The following is a 27658-nucleotide window of genomic DNA, read 5'->3' on the forward strand; positions in this document are numbered from 1 at the left end:
CGGTACCTCCTGTATATACAGGAGGTACCGATACAGTGGTAAGAAAAAGTATGTGAACCCTTTGGAATGACCTTGATTTCTGCATTAATTGGTCATACAATTTGATCTGATCATCTAAATCACATCAAGAGACAAACACAGTCTGCTTATACTAATAAATTACAAACAATGATACGTTTTCATGTCTTCATTGAACACACCGTGTAAACATTCACAGTGCAGGATGGGAAAAGTATGTGAACCCTTGGATTTAATAACTGGTTGACCCTCCTTTGGCAGTAATAACCTCAACCAAATGTTTTCTGTAGTTGCGGATCAGACCTCTTTACAAAACTGTTTCAGTTCAGCAATATTCTTGGGTTGTCTGGTGTTAACTCCTCTCTCGAGGTCATGCCACAGCATCTCAATCGGGTTGGGGTCAGGACTCTAACTGGGCCACTCCAGAAGGCGTATTTTCTTCTGTTGAAGCCATTCTGTTGTCTTGTTGCATCACCCATCTTCTGTTGAGCTTCAATTGGCATACAGGTTCTCCTTACATTCTCCTGCAAAATGTCTTAATAAACTTTGGAATTTGTTTTTCAATCGATGATAGCAAGCTGTCCAGGCCTTGAGGCAGCAAAGCAGCCCTAAACCATGATGCTCCCTCCACCAGACTCTGGAGTTGGGATGAGGTTTTGATGTTGCTGTGCCTTTTGTTTCTCTACAAATAGTGTTGTGTGTTCCTTGCAAACAACTCAACTCAAAATTTCTATAAGTCTTTAACTGACACTCTAGGATTCTTCTTAACCTCACTGAGCATTCTGCGCTGTGCTCTTGCAGTCATCTTTGCAGGACGGCCACTCCTAGGGAGAGTAGCAACAGTGCTGAACTTTCTCCATTTATAGACAATTTGTCTTACCGTGGACTGATGAACGTCGAGGCTTTTAGAGATACTTTGTAACCCTTTCCAGCTTTTTGTTCGAGGCATGGTTCACATCAGGAAATGCTTCTTGTTAATAGCAAATTCAAATGTGAGTATTTTTTATTGGGCAGGGCAGCTCGAACCAACATCTCCAAACTCGTCTCATTGATTGGACTCCAGGTTAGCTGACTCTCGACTCCAATTAGCTTTTGGAGAAGTCATTAGCCTAGGGGTTCACATACTTTATCCAACCTACACTGTGAATGTTTAAATTATGTATTCAATATAGACAAGAAAAATACAATAATTTGTGTGTTATTAGTTTAAGCACACTGTGTTTGTCTGTTGTGACTTGATGAAGATCAGATCAATTTTGATGACCAATTTATGCAGAAATCCAGGTAAATCCAAAGGGTTCACATATTTTTTTCTTGCCACTGTAGTTCCTGGATGGCAGGAAGCTTGGCCCCAGTGATGTACTGGGCCGTGCGCACTACCCTCTGTAGTGCCTTATGGTCAGATGCTGAGCAGTTGTCGTACCAGGCGGTGATGCAACCGGTCTGGATGCTCTCGATGGTGCAGCTGTAGAACGTGTTGAGGATCTGGAGACCCATGCCAAATCTTTTCAGTCTCCTGAAAGGAAAAAGGTTTTGTCGTGCCCTTTTTCACGACTTTCTTGATGTGTTTGGACCACGATAGCTTGTTAGTGATGTGGACACCAAGGACCTTGAAACTCTCGACCCGCTTCACTACAGCCCGTAGTGTTAATGGGGGCCTGTTCCTCCTTATCCTGTAGTCCACGATCAGCTCCTTCGTCTTAATCACTTTGATGGGGAGGTTGTTGTTCTGGCACAACACTGCCAGTTCTCTGACCTCCTCCCTATAGGCTGTCTCATTGTTGTCGGTGATCAGACCCACCATAGTTGTGTCGTCAACAAAGCACCCCTGAGGGGATCTAGTATTGAGGATCAGCATGGCAGTTTGGTTGTTACCTACCCTCACCACCTGGGGGCGGCCCGTCAGGAAGTCCAGGATCCAGTTGCAGAGAGAGGTGTTTAGTCCCAGGGTCCTTAGCTTAGTGATGAGCTTTGAGGGCACTATGGTGTTGAACGCTGAGCTGTATTCTCACATAGGTGTTCCTTTTGTCCAGGTGGGAAATGGCAGTGTGGAGTGCAATAGAAATGGCATCATCGGTTTAAAAAAACAAAAACATTATTTAACCAGGCAAGTCAGTTAAGAACAAATTCTTATTTACAATGATGTCCTAACTTGCCAAACCCGGTCGACACTGGGCCAATTGTGTGCCGCCCTATGGGACTCCCAATAGCGGTCAGTTGTGATACAGCCTGGATTCGAACCAGGGTCTGAGGTGGTGCCTCTAGCACCGAGATGCAGTGGCTTAGACTGCTGTGCCACTTGGGAGCCCCTGTTGGGGTGGATTTCGAATTGGAGTGGGTCTAGAGTTTTCGGGATGATGGTGTTGATGTGAGCCATGACCAGCCTTTCAAAGCACTCCATGGCTACCGACGTGAGTGCTACGGGGCGGTAATCATTTAGGCAGGTTACCTTCGCTTCCTTGGGCACAGGGACTATGGTGGTCTGCTTGAAAAATGTAGGTATTACAGACTCGGTCAGGGAGAGGTTGAATATGTCAGTGAAGACACTTGCCAGTTGGTCCATGCATGCTCTTGCTTGGTAAGCTACTCTGGCTCCTCCAGCCCCCTAGTGGATATAAACCACACAAGGCGACTTTCTATTCTGGGTGGAACGCAACAACGATGTGGACAAAAGTGCAAGCTGCCTCAATAAAACAGACTCCGCCCTTGCACATGCACGCACATCGGTTGACGGAGTGGAGCTTTTAGCCACCTATAATCTACACAAGAATGTGTTCTGATCCTAGTGCAACTTTAAGAAAGCGAGTTGGATCTGCTGGCAATTTATATCACAGAACCCAAGCACATGTGTGAAGGGAGAGACTCTTCTTCAAAAAAACAAATTAAAGGATCCATCGACCAATCGGTGTGCACCAACCATTTCCTTGGCATTGACTTTTAGCGCCACCCCAGAGATAAACCCCTTAAAAGGTGTGCTGCTTCGAAGATCCACACGACACATTCCAATCCGATATTTTATTGAGGCGCAGAGTACGCTCCTTCCGTTTCACGGATACACAGAAAACCATAACAAGCTCACTTCCTCGTTACTCTCACCGATGCCACCGCATCCAATACATACACGATTTTCATACACAATTCAAACGGATCTCCGAGGTAACAACATTGATTCAAAACCCTCACTCCGACCAAAATATAAACCGAATTTATATTGGATTTACTAGAGTCCACTACCACATTATTTATTTTGTGTCCTTATATTCACCACCGAAAACCAATCCTTCTCATCTCCACTCGATACGCCATCTGTTTCAAACAGAACACCAGCTTCCGCAATCTTCCCGTCTGACTTTCTAAATCATCGGTGAAAGATGATGCTGAATTTCCCTCTTGAGAAGTATGAGAATCAATCAATAGATAGCTCTACACAAATAACATATGTTCTGTTTAACTCGGGAAGTTGCGAAGTTTCCAATAGCACTTGAACGCGGCAGAACTTCAGATCCCGCCCTCTAACAAGATAAACCAATAACGTAGACTCCCAAGTCATTTCTCTAGTCCGTCGGAGTGTTTCGTCCCTGTTTACGTTTTGTACCGTGACAGCACCAAAGCCCGTCTTTTCTATCCACTGATTGGTTTGACAGGCGAGGTCTTTATCAAAGATATTCTAATGGTGCTAAGATACTCAACTGTCCCCTGTGACTCTGTCTTGTAGTGTCCTATTTGATCATTCATTCTTGAAACAACTGGATGAAGAATAAATATTTGTTGTCGACAGATCTAATATATTTGATCTCTTAATTACATTGGAAGTTTATTTTCAACTACGAAGTTTTATTAAAACCCCAGCGTGCTCGTTCTCTGTCATCCACTTCGTCCTTCCCCATTGGTCCACCTACTTCCCCTTCGTCTGTGCGTGCGCGCCCCCGTGTGTCACCTTGCTCCATCGCTAGAGGTAAAGCGTCGACCAGAATCAGGGCCTTTACCGAGGGACTGTCGTCCGGTTTGAAAAGAGCCAAAGAGAAAATGGCGGAAGCTTCCAAACCGAAGACCTCTCCCAAGGCCATTAAGTTCCTCTTTGGGGGACTGGCAGGGTAGGTACCCGGGCTACAGGCCGCTCTCAGCGGTCACACTCACACAGCAGCCCCGCTGACAGCGGTGCTCGGTTACCGGTCAGGGGCACAGCATACTAAATTAGAGAGGGAGTTAGAAACCGAGAATAACATGTGTTTAGTAATGAATTAATGTAATCATTAAGTGATAAGCTCGTGTGTGTTTCCGGTGCATGTTGACAGCCCGGTAGATGTTACTATCCCAGCATAATGGCGTCAACCTTCGCACACACGCATTGACATTTGGGTCTGTCCACAGACGCACTGACCGCTAGTTAGGCCCAGACAACTGTATGTCGATGCCTCCGGTTACGTTCACGCTCTATGACCACCAACATAACCCCTAGCTGTGTGTTGCCGCTTTCCATGCTGTCTGTAGCTTGTGAGGTGTGGAAACACTGTTGCGTTTATGTCTTTTGTTTAGTTTCTTTTTGTGCTATTGCTCTGTCTGCGTACTACGTGTTACTAGTCTTATGTTGCTCTCTCTGCGTACTACGTGTTACTAGTCTTATGTTGCTCTGTCTGCGTACTACGTGTTACTTGTCTTATGTTGCTCTGTCTGCGTACTACGTGTTACGTGTCTTATGTTCGCTCATCCTTATAAAAATGAAGCCTACAGGGTGAGTTTATGTATCAGCCAGTTTCTGCAGAATAGTCCCAACATGAATAGGATGACTGTCTGAATGTGTCGCCTATCAGTCATGCACGTACTGTTCCAGTCTTATTAAATGTCAAGACCTCAAAGACAAAGAAATTCCCTCAGCCCCTTACCCTAATAAATACAAATACCCTCCCAGATATAGGCCTGTTAACCTACCCTGTTCTCTCAGAGAGAGAGACATGGGACCCTAGCCTGTTCTCTCAGAGAGAGAGACCTGGGACCCTAGCCTGTTCTCTCAGAGAGAGAGAGACCTGGGACCCTAGCCTGTTCTCTCAGAGAGAGAGAGACCTGGGACCCTAGCCTGTTCTCTCAGAGAGAGAGACCTGGGACCCTAGCCTGTTCTCTCAGAGAGAGAGAGACCTGGGACCCTAGCCTGTTCTCTCAGAGAGAGAGAGACCTGGGACCCTAGCCTGTTCTCTCAGAGAGAGAGAGACATGGGACCCTAGCCTGTTCTCTCAGAGAGAGAGACCTGGGACCCTATCCTGTTCTCTCAGAGAGAGAGAGACATGGGACCCTAGCCTGTTCTCTCAGAGAGAGAGACCTGGGACCCTAGCCTGTTCTCTCAGAGAGAGAGAGACCTGGGACCCTAGCCTGTTCTCTCAGAGAGAGAGACCTGGGACCCTAGCCTGTCAAGTATAGCCTCTGATCTATCAAAAGGGTGTTTGAGGTAGAGTTTACACCAAGTGCGCTATCAGTGTAGAGAGGGTCATATTGGCTTTACTGCTAGTAGAGGAGGGTGCTATTCAGAATGGTCTCTTCTCAGTATAGTGGGAGTACCCGTACTGTAGTGGTGTGATGACAGTGGGTTGGCTGTATATGGTGATGTTGGTGTATTTCTGGCTGTGCTGTGGGCATAACACTGAAGGCCCTTATGTCTCCTCGCACGCATGCAGAGCTGATATCTGCTGTTCTACTCTGCTGTTCTTCTCTGCTCTTCTCTGCTCTTCTTCTCTGCTTTTCTCTGCTCTTCTACTCTTAAATAGTGTTTGTTTGAAGTTGTCTTTGTTGTTGTAATATCACAAACGGATGTGGCAGTTTCACCGCAATGGATTCCAACTTGAAGACTACAGTGCCTTGCCAAAGTTTTCAGACCCCAATGCTTTCTTCACATTTTATTGTTTAACCAAGTGGATTAAATTGTAATTTTCCATCAACAATCTGCACAAAATGCTCTGTCAAAGTGGAATATTTTTTAAAGGATTGTTTAATAAAAAAATAAAGTTAAAATATAGTTGTCGCATAAGTATTCAGCTCCATGAGTCAATACATGTTAGAATCACCTCTGGCCTCGATGACAGCTGTGAGTCTTTGAGTCTGAGAGCTGTGAGTCTTTGAGTCTATAAGAGCTGTGAGTCTTTGAGTCTATAAGAGCTGTGAGTCTTTGAGTCTATAAGAGCTGTGAGTCTTTTTGAGTCTGAGAGCTGTGAGTCTTTTTGAGTCTATAAGAGCTGTGAGTCTTTGAGTCTGAGAGCTGTGAGTCTTTTTGAGTAAGTCTATAAGAGCTGTGAGTCTTTTTGAGTCTGAGAGCTGTGAGTCTTTTTGAGTCTAAGAGCTGTGAGTCTTTTTGAGTCTATAAGAGCTGTGAGTCTTTGAGTCTGAGAGCTGTGAGTCTTTTTGAGTCTATAAGAGCTGTGAGTCTTTGAGTCTGAGAGCTGTGAGTCTTTTTGAGTAAGTCTATAAGAGCTGTGAGTCTTTTTGAGTCTGAGAGCTGTGAGTCTTTTTGAGTCTAAGAGCTGTGAGTCTTTTTGAGTCAGAGCTGTGAGTCTTTGAGTCTGAGAGCTGTGAGTCTTTGAGTCTGAGAGCTGTGAGTCTTTTTGAGTCTGAGAGCTGTGAGTCTTTTTGAGTCTGAGAGCTGTGAGTCTTTTTGAGTCAGAGCTGTGAGTCTTTTTGAGTCAGAGCTGTGAGTCTTTTTGAGTCTGAGAGCTGTGAGTCTTTTTGAGTCAGAGCTGTGAGTCTTTTTGAGTCAGAGCTGTGAGTCTTTTTGAGTCAGAGCTGTGAGTCTTTTTGAGTCAGAGCTGTGAGTCTTTTTGAGTCTGAGTGCTGTGAGTCTTCTTGAGTAAGTCTATAAGAGCTGTGAGTCTTTGAGTCTGAGAGCTGTGTCTTTTTGAGTCAGTCTATAAGAGCTGTGAGTCTTTTTGAGTCAGTCTATAAGAGCTGTGAGTCTTTGAGTCAGAGCTGTGAGTCTTTTTGAGTCTGAGTGCTGTGAGCACTTCTTGAGTAATAAGTCTAAGAGCTGTGAGTCTTCTTGAGTAATAAGTCTATAAGAGCTTTTCACATCTGGATTGTACAAGACTGTATTTGATCCTTTAAAAATATATATATATTCTTCAAGCTCTGTCAAGGTGTTGGGGATCATGGCTATACAGCAATTTTCAAATCTTTACAGATTTAAAAGCAGATTTAAGTCCAAACTGTAAGTCGGCCTCAGGAACATTTAATGTCGTCTTGGTTAGCAACTCCAGTGTATATTTGGCCTTTTGTTTTAGGTTATTGTTCAAATCCAGATAAAACGACGTCTGTCTGCAGTACCAGTCAATAGTCTGGACACACATACTCATTTATATACATACAGTGGGGCAAAAAAGTATTTAGTCAGCCACCAATTGTGCAAGTTCTCCCACTTAAAAAGATGAGAGACATGTCATTTTCATCATAGGTACACTTCAACTATGACAGAGAAAGTGAGAAAAAACATCCAGAAAATCACAGGATTTTTAATGAATTTATTTCCAAATTATGGTGGAAAATAAGTATTTGGTCAATAACAAACGTTTATCTCAATACTTTGTTATATACCCTTTGTTGGCAATGACAGAGGTCAAATGTTTTCTGTAAGTCTTCACAAGGTTTTCAGACTGTTGCTGGTATTTTGGCCCATTCCTCCATGCAGATCTCCTCTAGAGCAGTGATGTTTTGGGGCTGTTGCTGGGCATCACGGACTTTCAACTCCCTCCAAAGATTTTCTATGGGGTTGAGATCTGGAGACTGACTAGGCCACTCCAGGATCTTGAAATGCTTCTTACGAAGCCACTCCTTCGTTGCCCGGGCGGTGTGTTTGGGATCATTGTCATGCTGAAAGACCCAGCCACGTTTCATCTTCAATGCCCTTGCTGATGGAAGGAGATTTTCACTCAAAATCTCACAATACATGGCCCCATTCATTCTTTCCTTTACACGGATCAGTCGTCCTGGTCCCTTTGCAGAAAAACAGCCCCAAAGCATGATGTTTCCACCCCCATGCTTCACAGTAGGTATGGTGTTCTTTGGATGCAACTCAGCATTCTTTGTCCTCCAAACACGACGAGTAGAGTTTTTTTTTTTTACCAAAAAGTTATATTTTGGTTTCATCTGACCATATCACATTCTCCCAATCTTCTTCTGGATCATCCAAATGCTCTCTAGCAAACTTCAGACGGGCCTGAACATGTACTGGCTTAAGCAGGGGAACACGTCTGGCACTGCAGGATTTGAGTCCCTGGCGGCGTAGTGTGTTACTGATGGTAGGCTTTGTTACTTTGGTCCCAGCTCTCTGCAGGTCATTCACTAGGTCCCCCCGTGTGGTTCTGGGATTTTTGCTCACCGTTCTTGTGATAATTTTGACCCCACGGGTGAGATCTTGCGTGGAGCCCCAGATCGAGGGAGATTATCAGTGGTCTTGTATGTCTTCCATTTCCTAATAATTGCTCCCACAGTTGATTTCTTCAAACCAAGCTGCTTACCTATTGCAGATTCAGTCTTCCCAGCCTGGTGCAGGTCTACAATTTTGTTTCTGGTGTCCTTTGACAGCTCTTTGGTCTTGGCCATAGTGGAGTTTGGAGTGTGACTGTTTGAGGTTGTGGACAGGTGTCTTTTATACTGATAACAAGTTCAAACAGGTGCCATTAATACAGGTAACGAGTGGAGGACAGAGGAGCCTCTTAAAGAAGAAGTTACAGGTCTGTGAGAGCCAGACATCTTGCTTGTTTGTAGGTGACCAAATACTTATTTTCCACCATAATTTGCAAATAAATTCATAAAAAATGCTACAATGTGATTTTCTGGATTTTTTTTTCTTCATTTTGTCTGTCATAGTTGAAGTGTACCTATGATGAAAATTACAGGCCTCATCTTTTTAAGTGGGAGAACTTGCACAATTGGTGGCTGACTAAATACTTTTTTGCCCCACTATACATACATACATACATACATACAGTACCTGTCAATATACAACACATCTAGATAAAACATTGATCTATACAGCAATGGTCAGTAGTTTGGACACACCTACTCATTCAAGGGTTTTTATTTTTTGTTATTTTCTACATTGTAGAAGACATAAAAACTATGAGATAACAGATGGATTCTCTCTCTGTGTCCCTCCCCCCTTCTCCAGGATGGGAGCGACAGTGTTCGTCCAGCCTCTAGATCTAGTGAAGAACAGGATGCAGCTGAGTGGTCAGGGAGGAAAGGCCCGCGAATACAAGACCAGCTTCCATGCTCTGGCATCTATACTGAAGAATGAAGGACTAGGAGGCATCTACACTGGGTTAGTACTACTATGCTATTATATACTACTTACCATACTGTTACTATGCTATTATATTCAACTACTATACCATTACTGTACTACTAATACTACTTACCATACTGTTACTATGCTATTATATACTACTACTATACCATTACTGTACTACTAATACTACTTACCATACTGTTACTATGCTATTATATACTACTACTATACCATTACTGTACTACTAATACTACTTACCATACTGTTGCTATGCTGCTAATACTACTTAATACTTAGTATCTAGATCCTCTATGAGGCTGTGGAGGGATTCAGATTCTAAAAGTATCTAGATCCTCTATGAGGTCATGGAGGGATTCACATTCTAAAAGTATCTAGATCCTCTATGAGGTCATGGAGGGATTCACATTCTAAAAGTATGTAGATCCTCTATGAGGTCATGGAGGGATTCACATTCTAAAAGTATCTAGATCCTCTATGAGTCAGTGGAGGGATTCACATTGTGGATTTAAATGAAAACAACATGAATCATCGAGTACAATGACATCTGTTTTTAAACCCTGGATTTCTAATCCCTTGCTTATTGTTGGATCTGATTTTAATAGCTAACATTTCTGTGGTCATAATAAATAGATATGCTGATAGGGGACAACCTTGTTTTACTCCTCTTGACAGTTGAATACTTTCTGAGAAGTAGGCATTATTTACTATTTTACACCTGGGGTTTACTATACATAACTTTAACCCATTGTATAAGAGACTCTCCTAAATTGAAATATTCCAGGCATTTATATATAAATTCCAGTCATACTTGATCAAAAGCCTTTTCTAAATCAGCTATGAATACCAGGCCTGGTTTCCCAGATTTTTCATAGTGTTCTATTGTTTCCAGTACTTACTATCTCCAATAAATTATATTATCTCCAATGTATCGTCCATGTAAAAAAGCTGTCTGAATAATACCCAACAATACTTGTTTAATTCTATGCGCTATTTGTTTTACTATAATTTTTTGATCACTAGAGTGTAAAGGGCCTCCATGTTTTTTAATGATCTTTATATTTACCACTTAGATCCCGTTTCAGTAATAATGAAATCAGACCTTCTTGTTATCTGATAATTTACCATTTTTTGTTGGAGTGGTTCAAACATGCTAATAACGGTCCTCTGAGTAGATCAACAACCATTCAGCCCTGGAGATTTCCTAGTCACCCTCCCTCTCACCGTCCGTGGTCACCCTCCCTCCTTGCATCAAGAAGTTCCTTCCTCGCCTTCACCGGAGTCTTTATGTACAGCTGTTAATTTTCCATTATTGATAGAAAAAAATCCAGACAATTAGCTTCGTTTAGTGGAGATGGAGGAGACTGAAACGAAAACATATGCTTAAAGTACTTTGCTTCCTCTTTCAAAATATTGTTTAGGGAATTGTGGGTCAGTTAGGATCACCACTTTATTTTAAGAATGTGAAATGTCAGAATAATAGTAGAGAGAATGATTTATTTCAGCTTTTATTTCTTTCATCACATTCCCAGTGGGTCAGTAGTTTACATACACTCAATTCGTATTTGGTAGCATTGCCTTTTAAATTGTTTAACTTGGGTCAAACGTTTCGGGGAGCCTTCCACAAGCTTCCCACAATAAGTTGGGTGAATTTTTGCCCATTCCTCCTGACAAAGCTGGTGTAACTGAGTCAGGTTTGTTGGCCTCCTTGTTCACACATGCTTTTTCAGTTCTGCCCACACATTTTCTATAGAATTGAGGTGGCCACTCACAATACATTGATTTTGTTGTCCTTAAGCCATTTTGCCACAACTTTGGAAGTATGCTTGGGGTCATTATCCATTTGGAAGACCCATTTGCGACCAAGCTTTAAATTTCTGGCTGATGTCTTGAGATGTTGCTTCAATATATCCACATACATTTCCTTTCCTCATGATGCCATCTATTTTGTGAAGTGCACCAGTCCCTCCTGCAGCAAAGCACCCCCACAACATGATGCTGCCACCCCTGTGCTTCACGGTTGGAGTGGTGTTCTTCGTCTTGCAAGCATCCCCCTTTTTCCTCCAAACATGACGATGGTCATTATGGCCAAACAGTTCTAATTTTGTTTCATCAGACGAGAACATTTCTCCAAAAAGTATGATCTTTGTCTCCATGTGCAGTTGCAAACCGTAGTCTGGCTTTTTTATGGTGGTTTTGGAGCAGGTGCATCTTCCTTGCTGAGCGGCCTTTCAGCTTATGTCGATATAGGACTTAGTTTTACTGTGGATATAGATATTTTTGTACCTGTTTCCTCCAGCATCTTCACAAGGTTCTTTGCTGTTGTCCTGGGATTGATTTGCACTTTTCACATCAAAGTACATTCATCTCTAGGAGACAGAACACATCTCCTTCCTGAGCGGTATGAGGGCTGCGTAGTCCCATGGTGTTTATACTTGCCTACTATTGTTTGTACAGATGAACGTGGTACCATCAGGCGTTTGGCTGATTTCTTTTGATTTTCCCATGATGTCAAGCAAAGAGGCACTGAGTTTGAAGGTAGGCCTTGAAATACATCCACAGGTACACCTCCAATTGACTCAAATTATGTTAATTAGCCTAACAGAATCTTCTAAAGCCCTGACATTTTCTGGAATTTTCCAAGCTGTTTAAAGCCATAGTCAACTTAGTGTATGTAAACTTCTGACCCACTGGAATTGGGATAAAGTGAAATAATCTGTCTGTAAACAGTTTTTGGAAAAATTACTTGTCATGCACAAAGTAGGTGTCCTAACCGACTTGCCAAAACTATAGTTTGTTAACTTCACTAGGGTAGGGGACAGCATCTACTGGCCACTGATTGAAAGTTCTGTATCTCCCACATTTTTCAGAGTAAAAGCCTGAAACAATGTCTAAAGACTGTCGACATCTAGTGGAAGCCATATGGAATGCAATCTGGGTCATATCCCTTTATATGGTGGATAGACTTTCAATGGAAAAACATAATGGCACTTCCTGGATGGATTTCCCTCAGGTTTTTGCCTGCCATATCGGTTCTGTTATATTCACAGACATTATTTGAACAGTTTTGGAAACTTTAGAGTTTTCTATCCAAACCTACTAATAATATGCATATCCTAGCTTCTGGGCCTGAGTAACAGGCAGTTTACTTTGGGCACGATTTTCATCCAGACGTCAAAATACTGCCTCCTAGCCCAAAGAGGTTTTAACAAGAATTTTGTGGAGTGGTTGAAAAACAAGTTTTAATGATTCCAACCTAAGTGTATGTAAACTACAGACTTCAAATGTATGTGTACTCTTCGTCCTTCATTTTCCTTTGTTTACATGGACACCTAATGGTGTTTTAGAGATGAGTATTGAATTGCATGGCTTCTAAAGGCACATTTTAAAAGTATCCCATACAATCAGGGGATCTCCTTTACCCAAATTATGTCTGGAAAAAGTCTGTTATAAATTCCTCTGTCCTAGTTCAAAACAAGTTATCATCCAATATTTCTATACTGTTACAATTCTACTAATAATTTTATGATAACACTACTCTACTATTATACTAATTCAGTCCACCAGGCTACCAACATGGTGTGGGTTAGGTATCTACATCATGTTGTTGTTTCCAGTCTGTCAGCAGGTCTGTTCCACAGACTACCAACATGGTGTGGGTTAGGTATCTACATCATGTTGTTGTTTCCAGTCTGTCAGCAGGTCTGTTCCACCAGACTACCAACATGGTGTGGGTTAGGTATCTACATCATGTTGTTGTTTCCAGTCTGTCAGCAGGTCTGTTCCACCAGACTACCAACATGGTGTGGGTTAGGTATCTACATCATGTTGTTGTTTCCAGTCTGTCAGCAGGTCTACTCCGCCAGGCTACCTACACCACAACGAGGTTAGGTATCTACACAGTGTTGTTTGAGAAGATGACGGGACAGGACGGGACCCCGCCCAACTTCCTCATGAAGGCTCTGATTGGTATGACGGCTGGAGCAACCGGAGCCTTCGTAGGAACACCTGCTGAAGTCGCCTTGATCAGGATGACTGCTGACGGACGGTGAGAGGGTGGGAGGGAGGGTGACCGCTGATGGACGGTGAGAGGGAGGGTGGGAGGGAGGGTGACCGCTGATGGACGGTGAGAGGGAGGGTGGGAGGGAGGTTGACCGCTGATGGACGGTGAGAGGGAGGGTGACCGCTGATGGACGGTGAGAGGGAGGGTGGGAGGGAGGGTGACCACGGACGGTGAGACGGAGGGTGGGAGGGAGGGTGACCACGGACGGTGAGAGGGAGGGAGGGAGAGGGTGACCACGGACGGTGAGAGGGAGGGTGACCGCTGACGGACGGTGAGAGGGAGAGAGGGAGGGTGAACGCTGACGGACGGTGAGAGGGAGAGAGGGAGGGTGACCGCTGACGGATGGTGAGAGGGAGAGAGGGAGGGTGAACGCTGACAGACGGTGAGAGGGAGTGTGACCGCTGACGGACGGTGAGAGGGAGGGAGGGAGGGTGACCGCTGACGGACGGGGGGAGGGTGTGAGACAGAAGATGAACAGTGGTAACAGGAGTTAAATTATGTTTAATTGTGTAATTTCCCTCCCTCGCTCTCTTTCTCTCTCTCCCTCCCTCCCTCGCTCTCTTTCTCTCTCTCCCTCCCTCCCTCGCTCTCTCCCTCGCTCTCTCTCTCCCTCCCTCCCTCCCTCCCTCGCGCTCTCTCTCCCTCGCTCTCTCTCTCTCCCTCCCTCCCTCGCTCTCTTTCTCTCCCTCCCTCCCTCGCTCTCTTTCTCTCCCTCCCTCCCTCGCTCTCTTTCTCTCCCTCCCTCCCTCGCTCTCTTTCTCTCCCTCCCTCCCTCGCTCTCTTTCTCTCCCTCCCTCCCTCCCTCGCTCTCTTTCTCTCCCCCAGTCTCCCTGCAGACCAGAAGAGAGGGTATTCTAATGTGTTCAATGCTCTGGCCAGAATCACTAAAGAAGAGGGGGTCACCACACTATGGAGGGTAAGATACTATTACTACTATATAACTACTACTACTCTACTACTACTACTATAGAACTACTATACACCTACTACTATACTACAGCATCACTAAAGAGGAGGTCACCACACTATGGGGGGTAAGATACTATTACTACTATATTACTACTACTATAGAACTACTATACACCTACTACTATACTACAGCATCACTAAAGAGGAGGTCACCACACTATGGGGGTAAGATACTATTACTACTATATTACTACTACTACTCTACTACTACTATAGAACTACTATACACCTACTACTATACTACAGCATCACTAAAGAGGGGGTCACCACACTATGGGGGTAAGATACTATTACTACTATATTACTACTACTACTCTACTACTACTACTATAGAACTACTATACACCTACTACTATACTACAGCATCACTAAAGAGGGGGTCACCACACTATGGGGGTAAGATACTATTACTACTATATTACTACTACTACTCTACTACTACTATAGAACTACTATACACCTACTACTATACTACAGCATCACTAAAGAGGGGGTCACCACACTATGGAGGGTAAGATACTATTACTACTATATTACTACTACTATAGAACTACTATACACCTACTACTATACTACAGCATCACTAAAGAGGAGGTCACCACACTATTTTAATTTTTTTATTTATTTCACCTTTATTTAACCAGGTAGGCTAGTTGAGAACAAGTTCTCATTTACAACTGCGACCTGGCCAAGATAAAGCATAGCAGTATGAACAGACAACACAGAGTTACACATGGAGTAAACAATTAACAAGTCAATAACACAGTAGAAAAAAGGGGAGTCTATATACATTGTGTGCAAAAGGCATGAGGAGGTAGGCAAATAATTACAATTATGCAGATTAACACTGGAGTGATAAATGATCAGATGGTTATGTAGAGATATTGGTGTGCAAAAGAGCAGAAAAATAAATAAATAAAAACAGTATGGGGATGAGGTAGGTGAAAATGGGTGGGCTATTTACCAATAGACTATGTACAGCTGCAGCGATCGGTTAGCTGCTCAGATAGCAGATGTTTGAAGTTGGTGAGGGAGATAAAAGTCTCCAACTTCAGCGATTTTTGCAATTCGTTCCAGTCACAGGCAGCAGAGAACTGGAACGAAAGGCGGCCAAATGAGGTGTTGGCTTTAGGGATGATCAGTGAGATACACCTGCTGGAGCGCGTGCTACCGATGGGTATTGCCATCGTAACCAGTGAACTGAGATAAGGCGGAGCTTTACCTAGCATGGACTTGTAGATGACCTGGAGCCAGTGGGTCTGGCGACGAATATGTAGCGAGGGCCAGCCGACTAGAGCATACAAGTCGCAGTGGTGGGTGGTATAAGGTGCTTTAGTGACAAAACGGATGGCACTGTGATAAACTGCATCCAGTTTGCTGAGTAGAGTGTTGGAAGCAATTTTGTAGATGACATCGCCGAAGTCGAGGATCGGTAGGATAGTCAGTTTTACTAGGGTAAGTTTGGCGGCGTGAGTGAAGGAGGCTTTGTTACGGAATAGAAAGCCGACTCTTGATTTGATTTTCGATTGGAGATGTTTGATATGGGTCTGGAAGGAGAGTTTAGAGTCTAGCCAGACACCTAGGTACTTATAGATGTCCACATATTCAAGGTCGGAACCATCCAGGGTGGTGATGCTGGTCAGGCGTGCGGGTGCAGGCAGCGAACGGTTGAAAAGCATGCATTTGGTTTTACTAGCGTTTAAGAGCAGTTGGAGGCCACGGAAGGAGTGCTGTATGGCATTGAAGCTCGTTTGGAGGTTAGATAGCACAGTGTCCAAGGACGGGCCGGAAGTATATAGAATGGTGTCGTCTGCGTAGAGGTGGATCAGGGAATCGCCCGCAGCATGAGAAACATCATTGATATATACAGAGAAAAGAGTCGGCCCGAGAATTGAACCCTGTGGCACCCCCATAGAGACTGCCAGAGGACCGGACAGCATGCCCTCCGATTTGACACACTGAACTCTGTCTGCAAAGTAATTGGTGAACCAGGCAAGGCAGTCATCCGAAAAACCGAGGCTACTGAGTCTGCCGATAAGAATACGGTGATTGACAGAGTCGAAAGCCTTGGCAAGGTCTATGAAGACGGCTGCACAGTACTGTCTTTTATCGATGGCGGTTATGATATCGTTTAGTACCTTGAGCGTGGCTGAGGTACACCCGTGACCGGCTCGGAAACCAGATTGCACAGCGGAGAAGGTACGGTGGGATTCAAGATGGTCAGTGACCTGTTTGTTGACTTGGCTTTCGAAGACCTTAGATAGGCAGGGCAGGATGGATATAGGTCTGTAACAGTTTGGGTCCAGGGTGTCGCCCCCTTTGAAGAGGGGGATGACTGCGGCAGCTTTCCAATCCTTGGGGATCTCAGACGATATGAAAGAGAGGTTGAACAGGCTGGTAATAGGGGTTGCGACAATGGCGGCGGATAGTTTCAGGAATAGAGGGTCCAGATTGTCAAGCCCAGCTGATTTGTACGGGTCCAGGTTTTGCAGCTCTTTCAGAACATCTGCTATCTGGATTTGGGTAAAGGAGAACCTGGAGAGGCTTGGGCGAGTAGCTGCGGGGGGGGGGGAGCTGTTGGCCGAGGTTGGAGTAGCCAGGCGGAAGGCATGGCCAGCCGTTGAGAAATGCTTGTTGAAGTTTTCGATAATCATGGATTTATCGGTGGTGACCGTGTTACCTAGCCTCAGTGCAGTGGGCAGCTGGGAGGAGGTGCTCTTGTTCTCCATGGACTTCACAGTGTCCCAGAACTTTTTGGAGTTGGAGCTACAGGATGCAAACTTCTGCCTGAAGAAGTTGGCTTTAGCTTTCCTGACTGACTGTGTGTATTGGTTCCTGACTTCCCTGAACAGTTGCATATCGTGGGGACTATTCGATGTTAGTGCAGTCCGCCACAGGATGTTTTTGTGCTGGTCGAGGGCAGTCAGGTCTGGAGTGAACCAAGGGCTGTATCTGTTCTTAGTTCTGCATTTTTTGAACGGAGCATGCTTATCTAAAATGGTGAGGAAGTTACTTTTAAAGAAAGACCAGGCATCCTCAACTGACGGGATGAGGTCAATGTCCTTCCAGGATACCCGGGCCAGGTCGATTAGAAAGGCCTGCTCACAGAAGTGTTTTAGGGAGCGTTGGGGGGGTATGGGGGGTAAGATACTATTACTACTATATTACTACTACTACTACTACACAACTACTCTACTACTACTGCTACGTCTACTACTATACTATAGCATCACTAAAGAGGGGGTCACCACACTATGGAGGGTAAGATACTATTACTACTATATTACTACTACTACTCTACTACTACTACTATAGAACTACTATACACCTACTACTAGACTACAGCATCACTAAAGAGGGGGTCACCACACTATGGGGGGTAAGATACTATTACTACTATATTTCTACTACTACACAACTACTCTACTACTACTGCTATGTCTACTACTATACTATAGCATCACTAAAGAGGGGGTCACTGCACTATGGGGGTAAGATACTATTACTACTATATAACTACTACTACTCTACTACTACTATAGAACTACTATACACCTACTACTATACTACAGCATCACTAAAGAGGGGGTCACCACACTATGGGGGTAAGATACTATTACTACTATATTACTACTACTACTCTACTACTACTATAGAACTACTATACACCTACTACTATACTACAGCATCACTAAAGAGGGGGTCACTGCACTATGGAGGGTAAGATACTATTACAACACTACTACTATACTATTTCTACACTACTACTATACTATTTCTACACTACTACTAATATACCATTTCTATAAACTAATATACTATTTCTATACTACTACTATACTATTTCTACACTACTACTAATATACCATTTCTATAAACTAATATACTATTTCTATAAACTAATATACTATTTCTATAAACTAATATACTATTTCTATACTACTACTATACTATTTCTACACTACTACTAATATACCATTTCTATAAACTAATATACTATTTCTATAAACTAATATACTATTTCTATAAACTAATATACTATTTCTATACTACTACTATACTATTTCTACACTACTACTAATATACCATTTCTATAAACTAATATACCATTTCTATAAACTAATATACTATTTCTATACTACTACTATACTATTTCTACATGACTACTATACTATTTCTACATGACTACTATACTATTTCTACATGACTACTATACTATTTCTACATGACTACTATACTATTTCTACATGCCTACTATACTATTTCTATACTACTACTATACTATTTCTACACTACTACTATACTATTTCTATACTACTACTATACTATTTCTACACTACTACTATACTATTTCTACATGCCTACTATACTATTTCTATACTACTAATCTACTATTTCTACACTACTATACTATTTCTATACTACTAATGCATATACTACACTACTAATGAATACACTACTATTACTTTACTATTAATACATATACTATATTACTAAGAAATATACTATTACTATACTACAAATGAATATACTCTCCGCCACTGCTACTATACTACCACCATACCACTGTTACTATACTACCACCATACCGCTGTCACTATACTACCACTGCTACTATACTACCACTATACCGCTGCTACTATACTACCACTATACCGCTGCTACTATACTACCACTATACCACTGTTACTATACTACCACTGCTACTATACTACTGCTATACTACTGCTACTATACTACAACTGCTACTCTACTACAACTGCTACTATGCTACCACTGCTACTATACTACCACTATACCACTGTTACTATACTACCACTGCTACTATACTACTGCTATACTACTGCTACTATACTACAACTGCTACTCTACTACAACTGCTACTATGCTACCACTGCTACTATGCTACCAATATACCACTGCCACTATACTACCACGGTTACTATTCTACCACTGTTACTATACTACCACTATGCCACTGTTACTATACTACCACTGTTACTATACTACCACTGTTACTATACTACCACTGTTACTATACTGCCACTGCTACTATACTACCGCTGTCACTATACTACCACTATACCACTGCTACTATACTACCGCTATACCACTGCTACTATACTACCACTGTTACTATACTACCACTATGCCACTGTTACTATACTACCACTGCTACTATACTGCCACTATGCCACTGCTACTATACTACCACTATACCACTGCTACTATACTACCACTGCTACTATACTACCACCACACCACTGTTACTGTACTACCACTGGTACAATACTACCACTATGCCACCACTATACCACTGCTACTCTACTACCACTGCTACTATACTACCAATATGCCACTGTTACTATACTACCACTGCTACTATACTATACTACCACTGCTACTGTACTACCACTATGCCACTGCTACTATACTACCACTATGCCACTGTTACTATACTACCACTGCTACTATACTACCACTATACCACCGCCACTATACTACCACTGGTACAATACTACCACTATGCCACCACTATACCACTGCTACTCTACTACCACTGCTACTATACTACCACTAAGCCACTGTTACTATGCCACTGCTACTATACTACCACTATGCCACTGCTACTATACTACCACCATACCACTGCCACTATACTACCACTGCTACTATACTACCACTATGCCACTGCTACTATACTACCACTATGCCACTGCTACTATACTACCACTATGCCACTGCTACTATACTACCACTGTGCCACCACCATACCACTGCTACTCTACTACCACTGCTACTATACTACCACTATGCCACTGCTACTATACTACCACTATACCACTGCTACTATACTACCACTATGCCACTGTTACTATACTACCACTGCTACTATACTACCACTATGCCGCTGTTACTATACTACCACTGCTAGTATACTGCCACCATACCACTGCTACTATACTACCACTGCTACTATACTACCACTATACCATTGCTACTATACTACCGCTATACCACTGCTACTATACTACCACCATACCACTGCTACTATACTACCACTATACCACTGCTACGATACTACCACCATACCACTGCTACTATACTGCTACTATACTGCCACTGCTACTATACTACCACCATACCACTGCTACTATACTACCACCATACCACTGCTACTATACTGCCACTGCTACTATACTACCACTGCTACTATACTACCACTATACCATTGCTACTATACTACCACCATACCATTGCTACTATACTACCACTATACCACTGCTACTATACTACCACCATACCACTGCTACTATACTACCACTGTACCACTGATATTATTTTCCAGTACAGACCTCTGAGAGACTGCTGAGCTTAACAAAAACAATAACCGTGTGTGTGTTCCTCCAGGGGTGTATTCCCACCATGGCCCGCGCTGTAGTGGTCAACGCTGCCCAGCTGGCCTCCTACTCTCAGAGCAAACAGGCTCTTATAGAGACAGGTAACCCCTAACCTCTAATTCTAACCCTCTTCCAAGTCCCCAACAACCGATGGTTTAGTTATATAGCAGGTTAGGAGAACTCCTTTCTCTTCTAAAATATGGATTAGGGTGTGTTCCCCTAGATGGGTTAGGGTGTGGTTCCCCTAGATGGGTTAGGGTGTGGTTCCCCTAGATGGGTTAGGGTGTGGTTCCCCTAGATGGGTTAGGGTGTGGTTCCCCTAGATGGCTTAGGGTGTGGTTCCCCTAGATGGCTTAGGGTGTGGTTCCCCTAGATGGCTTAGGGTGTGGTTCCCCTAGATGGGTTAGGGTGTGGTTCCCCTAGATGGGTTAGGGTGTGGTTCTCCTAGATGGGTTAGGGTGTGGTTCTCCTAGATGGGTTAGGGTGTGGTTTTCCTAGATGGGTTAGGGTGTGGTTTTCCTAGGTGGGTTAGGGTGTGTTTCTCCTAGGTGGGTTAGGGTGTGTTTCTCCTAGATGGGTTAGGGTGTGGTTTTCCTAGATGGGTTAGGGTGTGGTTTCTCCTAGGTGGGTTAGGGTGTGGTTTCTCCTAGGTGGGTTAGGGTGTGGTTCCCCTAGATGGGTTAGGGTGTAGTTCCCCTAGATGGGTTAGGGTGTGGTTCTCCTAGATGGGTTAGGGTGTGGTTCTCCTAGATGGGTTAGGGTGTGGTTCTCCTAGATGGGTTAGGGTGTGGTTCTCCTAGATGGATTAGGGTGTGGTTCTCCTAGATGGGTTAGGGTGTGGTTCCCCTAGATGGGTTAGGGTGTGGTTCCTACAGCAATCCATTCATTTTGAATAACTTCTCTTCCCCCCCAGGGTATTTTGTGGACGGTATCTTCCTCCATTTCTGTGCCAGTATGATCAGTGGCCTGGTAACCACGGCAGCGTCCATGCCCGTCGACATCGTCAAGACCAGGATTCAGAACATGAGAATGATAGATGGAAAACCAGAGTTTAAGAATGGCCTGGTAAGTTATAACTACACTGAGTAAACATTAATTAAGAACAGCTGCTCTTTCCATGACAGACTGACCAGGTGAATCCAGGTGAAATCTATGATCCCTTATTGAGGCCACTTATTAAATCCACTTCAGTCAGTGTAGATGAAGGGGAGGAGACGGGGTTAAAGAAGGATTTTTATGGACATTAGATTGTGTGTGTGCCATTCGAAGGGTGAATGGGCAAGACAAAATATTTAACTGCCTTTGAACGGGGTATGGTAGTAGGTTCCAGGTTTGTGTCAAGAACTGCAGCGCTGCTGGGTTTTTCACACTCAACAGTTTCCTGTCTGTATCAACAACGGTCCACCACCCAAAGGACATCCAGACAACTTGACACAACTGTGAGAAGCGTTGGAGTCAACAATGGGCCAGAACAAAAAGCCTGAACGACTTGGGTCACGTCTCTGGCCACCGACCCAACAGAACGAAAGACCAACTGGATGAAATAGTATGAATAAATTCTTCAAAATAACTTCTCCAATGAAAACGTCCATTATTTGAATATGTTGGTAATATGTTGGTAACCCACTGTAGAAAAGTGAAGCGGACTTTGTCTCGGGGCTAACAACATTGGCAATATATCCTCCAAACACCAACTTCTCGGGCATTATCACTTCATATATAAGATAATATATATTAGTCATATTCAGCACCAGTCCAAAGTTTTGACACCTACTCATTCCATGGTTTTTATTTTGACTACTAGAATAATAGTGAAGACATAAAAACTATGAAATAACACACATGGAATCATGGTGTAACCAAAAAAGTATTAAACAAATCAAAATATATTTGAGATTCTTCAAAGTAGCCACCCTTTGCCTTGATGACAGCTTTGCACACACTTGGCATTCTCTCAACCAGCTTCACCTGGAATGCTTTTCCAACCGTCTTGAAGGAGTTCCCACATATGCTGAGCACTTGTTGGCTGCTTTTCCTTCACTCTGCAGTCCAACTCATTCCAAAGCATCTCAATTGGGTTGAGGTCGGATGATTGTGGAGGCCAGGTCATCTGATGCAGCACTCCATCACTCTCCTTCTTGGTCATAAATCCCTTACACAGCTTGGAGGTGAGTTGAGTCATTGTCCTGTTGAAAAACAAATGATAGTCCCACTAAGAGCAAACCAGATGGGATGGTGTATCGCTACAGAATGCTGTGGTAGTCATGCAGGTTAAGTGTGCCTTGAATTCTAAATAAATCAATGTCACCAGCAAAGCACCATCACACCACCTCCTCCATGCTTCACAGTGGGAACCACACATGCGGAGATCATCTGTTCACCTACTCTGCGTCGGAACCAAACATCTCAAATTTGGAATCATCAGACCGAAGGACAGATTTCCACCGGTCTAATGTCCATTGCTTGTGTTTCTTGGCCCAAGCAAGTCTCATCTTGGTGTCCTTTAGTAGTGGTTTCTTTGCAGCAAAACCATGAAGGCCTGATTCATGCAGTCTCCTCTGAACAGTAGATGGTGTCTGTTACTTGAACTCTGTGAAGCATTTGGGCTGCAACCTGAGGTGCAGTTAACTGTAATGAACTTATCCTCTGCAGCAGAGGTAACTCTGGGTCTTCCTTTCCTGTGGCGGTCCTCATGAGAGCCAGTTAACTCTAATGAACTGATCCTCTGCAGCAGAGGTAACTCTGGGTCTTCCTTTCCTGTGGCGGTCCTCATGAGAGCCAGTTAACTCTAATGAACTTATCCTCTGCAGCAGAGGTAACTCTGGGTCTTCCTTTCCTGTGGCGGTCCTCATGAGAGCCAGTTAACTGTAATGAACTGATCCTCTGCAGCAGAGGTAACTCTGGGTCTTCCTTTCCTGTGGCGGTCCTCATGAGAGCCAGTTAACTCTAATGAACTTATCCTCTGCAGCAGAGGTAACTCTGGGTCTTCCTTTCCTGTGGCGGTCCTCATGAGAGCCAGTTAACTGTAATGAACTTATCCTCTGCAGCAGAGGTAACTCTGGGTCTTCCTTTCCTGTGGCGGTCCTCATGAGAGCCAGTTAACTCTAATGAACTGATCCTCTGCAGCAGAGGTAACTCTGGGTCTTCCTTTCCTGTGGCGGTCCTCATGAGAGCCAGTTAACTCTAATGAACTTATCCTCTGCAGCAGAGGTAACTCTGGGTCTTCCTTTCCTGTGGCGGTCCTCATGAGAGCCAGTTAACTCTAATGAACTTATCCTCTGCAGCAGAGGTAACTCTGGGTCTTCCTTTCCTGTGGCGGTCCTCATGAGAGCCAGTTAACTCTAATGAACTTATCCTCTGCAGCAGAGGTAACTCTGGGTCTTCCTTTCCTGTGGCGGTCCTCATGAGAGCCAGTTAACTCTAATGAACTTATCCTCTGCAGCAGAGGTAACTCTGGGTCTTCCTTTCCTGTGGCGGTCCTCATGAGAGCCAGTTAACTCTAATGAACGTATCCTCTGCAGCAGAGGTAACTCTGGGTCTTCCTTTCCTGTGGCGGTCCTCATGAGAGCCAGTTAACTCTAATGAACTGATCCTCTGCAGCAGAGGTAACTCTGGGTCCTCCTTTCCTGTGGCGGTCCTCATGAGAGCCAGTTAACTCTAATGAACTTATCCTCTGCAGCAGAGGTAACTCTGGGTCTTCCTTTCCTGTGGCGGTCCTCATGAGAGCCAGTTAACTCTAATGAACTTATCCTCTGCAGCAGAGGTAACTCTGGGTCTTCCTTTCCTGTGGCGGTCCTCATGAGAGACAGTTTACTCTAATGAACTTATCCTCTGCAGCAGAGGTAACTCTGGGTCTTCCTTTCCTGTGGCGGTCCTCATGAGAGCCAGTTAACTCTAATGAACTTATCCTCTGCAGCAGAGGTAACTCTGGGTCTTCCTTTCCTGTGGCGGTCCTCATGAGAGCCAGTTAACTCTAATGAACTTATCCTCTGCAGCAGAGGTAACTCTGGGTCTTCCTTTCCTGTGGCGGTCCTCATGAGAGACAGTTAACTCTAATGAACTTATCCTCTGCAGCAGAGGTAACTCTGGGTCTTCCTTTCCTGTGGCGGTCCTCATGAGAGCCAGTTAACTCTAATGAACTTATCCTCTGCAGCAGAGGTAACTCTGGGTCTTCCTTTCCTGTGGCGGTCCTCATGAGAGCCAGTTAACTCTAATGAACTTATCCTCTGCAGCAGAGGTAACTCTGGGTCTTCCTTTCCTGTGGCGGTCCTCATGAGAGCCAGTTAACTCTAATGAACTTATCCTCTGCAGCAGAGGTAACTCTGGGTCTTCCTTTCCTGTGGCGGTCCTCATGAGAGCCAGTTAACTCTAATGAACTTATCCTCTGCAGCAGAGGTAACTCTGGGTCTTCCTTTCCTGTGGCGGTCCTCATGAGAGACAGTTAACTCTAATGAACTTATCCTCTGCAGCAGAGGTAACTCTGGGTCTTCCTTTCCTGAGGCGGTCCTCATGAGAGCCAGTTAACTCTAATGAACTTATCCTCTGCAGCAGAGGTAACTCTGGGTCTTCCTTTCCTGTGGCGGTCCTCATGAGAGACAGTTAACTCTAATGAACTTATCCTCTGCAGCAGAGGTAACTCTGGGTCTTCCTTTCCTGTGGCGGTCCTCATGAGAGCCAGTTAACTCTAATGAACTGATCCTCTGCAGCAGAGGTAACTCTGGGTCCTCCTTTCCTGTGGCGGTCCTCATGAGAGCCAGTTTACTCTAATGAACTTATCCTCTGCAGCAGAGGTAACTCTGGGTCTTCCTTTCCTGTGGCGGTCCTCATGAGAGCCAGGTAACTCTAATGAACTTATCCTCTGCAGCAGAGGTAACTCTGGGTCCTCCTTTCCTGTGGCGGTCCTCATGAGAGACAGTTTCATCATAGCACTTTTTGTGACTGCACTTGACATTTTCCGGATTGACTGACCTTCATGTCTTAAAGTAATGATGGACTGACCTTCATGTCTTAAAGTAATGATGGACTGTCGTTTCTCTTTGCTTATTTGAGCTGTTCTTGCCATAATATGGACTTAGTATTTGGTAAAAGACCATCTTCTGTATACCACCCCTACCTTGTCACAACACAACTGATTGGCTCAAACGCATTCAGAAGGAAAGAAATTCCACAAATTAACTTTTAAGAAGGCACACCTGTTAATTGAAATGCATTCTAGGTGACTACCTCAAGAATCTGGAGTGTTGAAAGCTGTTATCAAGGTAAAGAGTGACTACTTTTGAAGAATCTCAAATATAAAATTTGGATTGGTTTAACGCTTTTTGGTTACTACATGACTCCATATTCTATTTCATAGTTTTGACGTCTTCACTATTATTCCAGAATATATAAAATAGTACAAATGTAGAAACTCTTGAATGAGTAGGCGTGTCCAAACGACTGGTACTGTATATAATGACGGCCTGGTGAGTACTGAGTCCCTAAACACACCAATCCTGGGAAGGTCCGGTGGACGAACGTGTCAAACATGGCCTTAATCCCGGCCCAATAGGACGGGCCTTGATCCCGGCCCAATAGAACGGGCCTTTCGCACCCGCCAATTTGGATCTTTCCCTTCAAGCTGAATCCTTATTGGTCAAACTGTCACCTCTGTTTGGGATATTACAACAAAAGTTACTGTAAACAACCACCCCTGCCGTGTCTCCCTGGACGTCCTGACCAGGGTGATCCGTAATGAAGAGTTTCTCTCTGTCTCCCCCTTCAGGACGTTCTGACCAGGGTGATCCTTAATGAAGGGTTCTTCTCTCTGTCTCCCCCTACAGGACGTCCTGACCAGGGTGATCCTTAATGAAGGGTTCTTCTCTCTGTCTCCCCCTACAGGACGTCCTGACCAGGGTGATCCTTAATGAAGGGTTCTTCTCTCTGTCTCCCCCTACAGGACGTCCTGACCAGGGTGATCCTTAATGAAGGGTTTCTCTCTGTCTCCCCCTACAGGACGTGTTAGCGAGGGTGATCCTTAATGAAGGGTTTCTGTCGGTCTCCCCCTACAGGACGTCCTGACCAGGGTGATCCTTAATGAAGGGTTTCTCTCTGTCTCCCCCTACAGGACGTCCTGACCAGGGTGATCCTTAATGAAGGGTTTCTCTCTGTCTCCCCCTACAGGACGTCCTGACCAGGGTGATCCTTAATGAAGGGTTTCTCTCTGTCTCCCCCTACAGGACGTCCTGACCAGGGTGATCCTTAATGAAGGGTTTCTCTCTGTCTCCCCCTACAGGACGTGTTGGCGAGGGTGATCCTTAATGAAGGGTTTCTGTCGGTCTCCCCCTACAGGACGTCCTGACCAGGGTGATCCTTAATTAAGGGTTTCTCTCTGTCTCCCCCTACAGGACGTGTTGGCGAGGGTGATCCGTAATGAAGGGTTCTTCTCACTGTGGAAGGGTTTCACTCCATACTACGCCAGGCTGGGACCTCACACCGTCCTCACATTCATCTTCCTGGAACAGATGAACAAGGCTTATAAAGTCTACTTCCTGGATTAGAGACAGGAGATGTAAGGATTGGGAGGAAGGGAAGCTGATCTTAGTTCTGCACCTACGGGAAACTTCACCCCGGAGCAACACACACTCACACACACACACACACACACTCACTGAAGCAGGTGCACACTATACACACGGACAGACACTCCCTCATGTGTCATGTGAGTGACCTTTAACCCCTGTCATGTGACCTGACCCCATTGTGTATGTTCTGTTATTTTTACTGAAGGACTCAGAACCTCAGAATGTACCATCTCAGCCCCCCCCCCCTGCACAGGGCATATTGACACTTAGTACAGTCGTCCCCTCCCCCCACTATGGGACAGATGGCTGGCTGGAAAACCTTGATGATGACAAACAGATTAAAAACTGATTTCTTTCTGAAAAA

General features: G+C 44.2%; 1 protein-coding gene across 1 annotated transcript; it reads left to right on the top strand.

The window, feature by feature from the left end:
- Positions 1–415: 415 nt before the first annotated feature.
- On the top strand, positions 416–27658 carry LOC149980709 (mitochondrial 2-oxoglutarate/malate carrier protein). Its single transcript, XM_090183306.1, has 7 exons — positions 416–4112; positions 9164–9316; positions 13143–13349; positions 14190–14280; positions 20745–20835; positions 21648–21799; positions 27118–27658. Exons 1-7 carry the CDS (start codon positions 4045–4047, stop codon positions 27268–27270), a joined length of 915 nt encoding a protein of 304 aa, XP_090039432.1. The 5' UTR covers positions 416–4044; the 3' UTR covers positions 27271–27658.

The sequence above is a fragment of the Oncorhynchus mykiss genome, chromosome 9, assembly GCF_057628025.1.
Source record: "Oncorhynchus mykiss isolate SJ-2025 chromosome 9, ASM5762802v1, whole genome shotgun sequence".
NCBI classification, from domain to species: domain Eukaryota; kingdom Metazoa; phylum Chordata; class Actinopteri; order Salmoniformes; family Salmonidae; genus Oncorhynchus; species Oncorhynchus mykiss.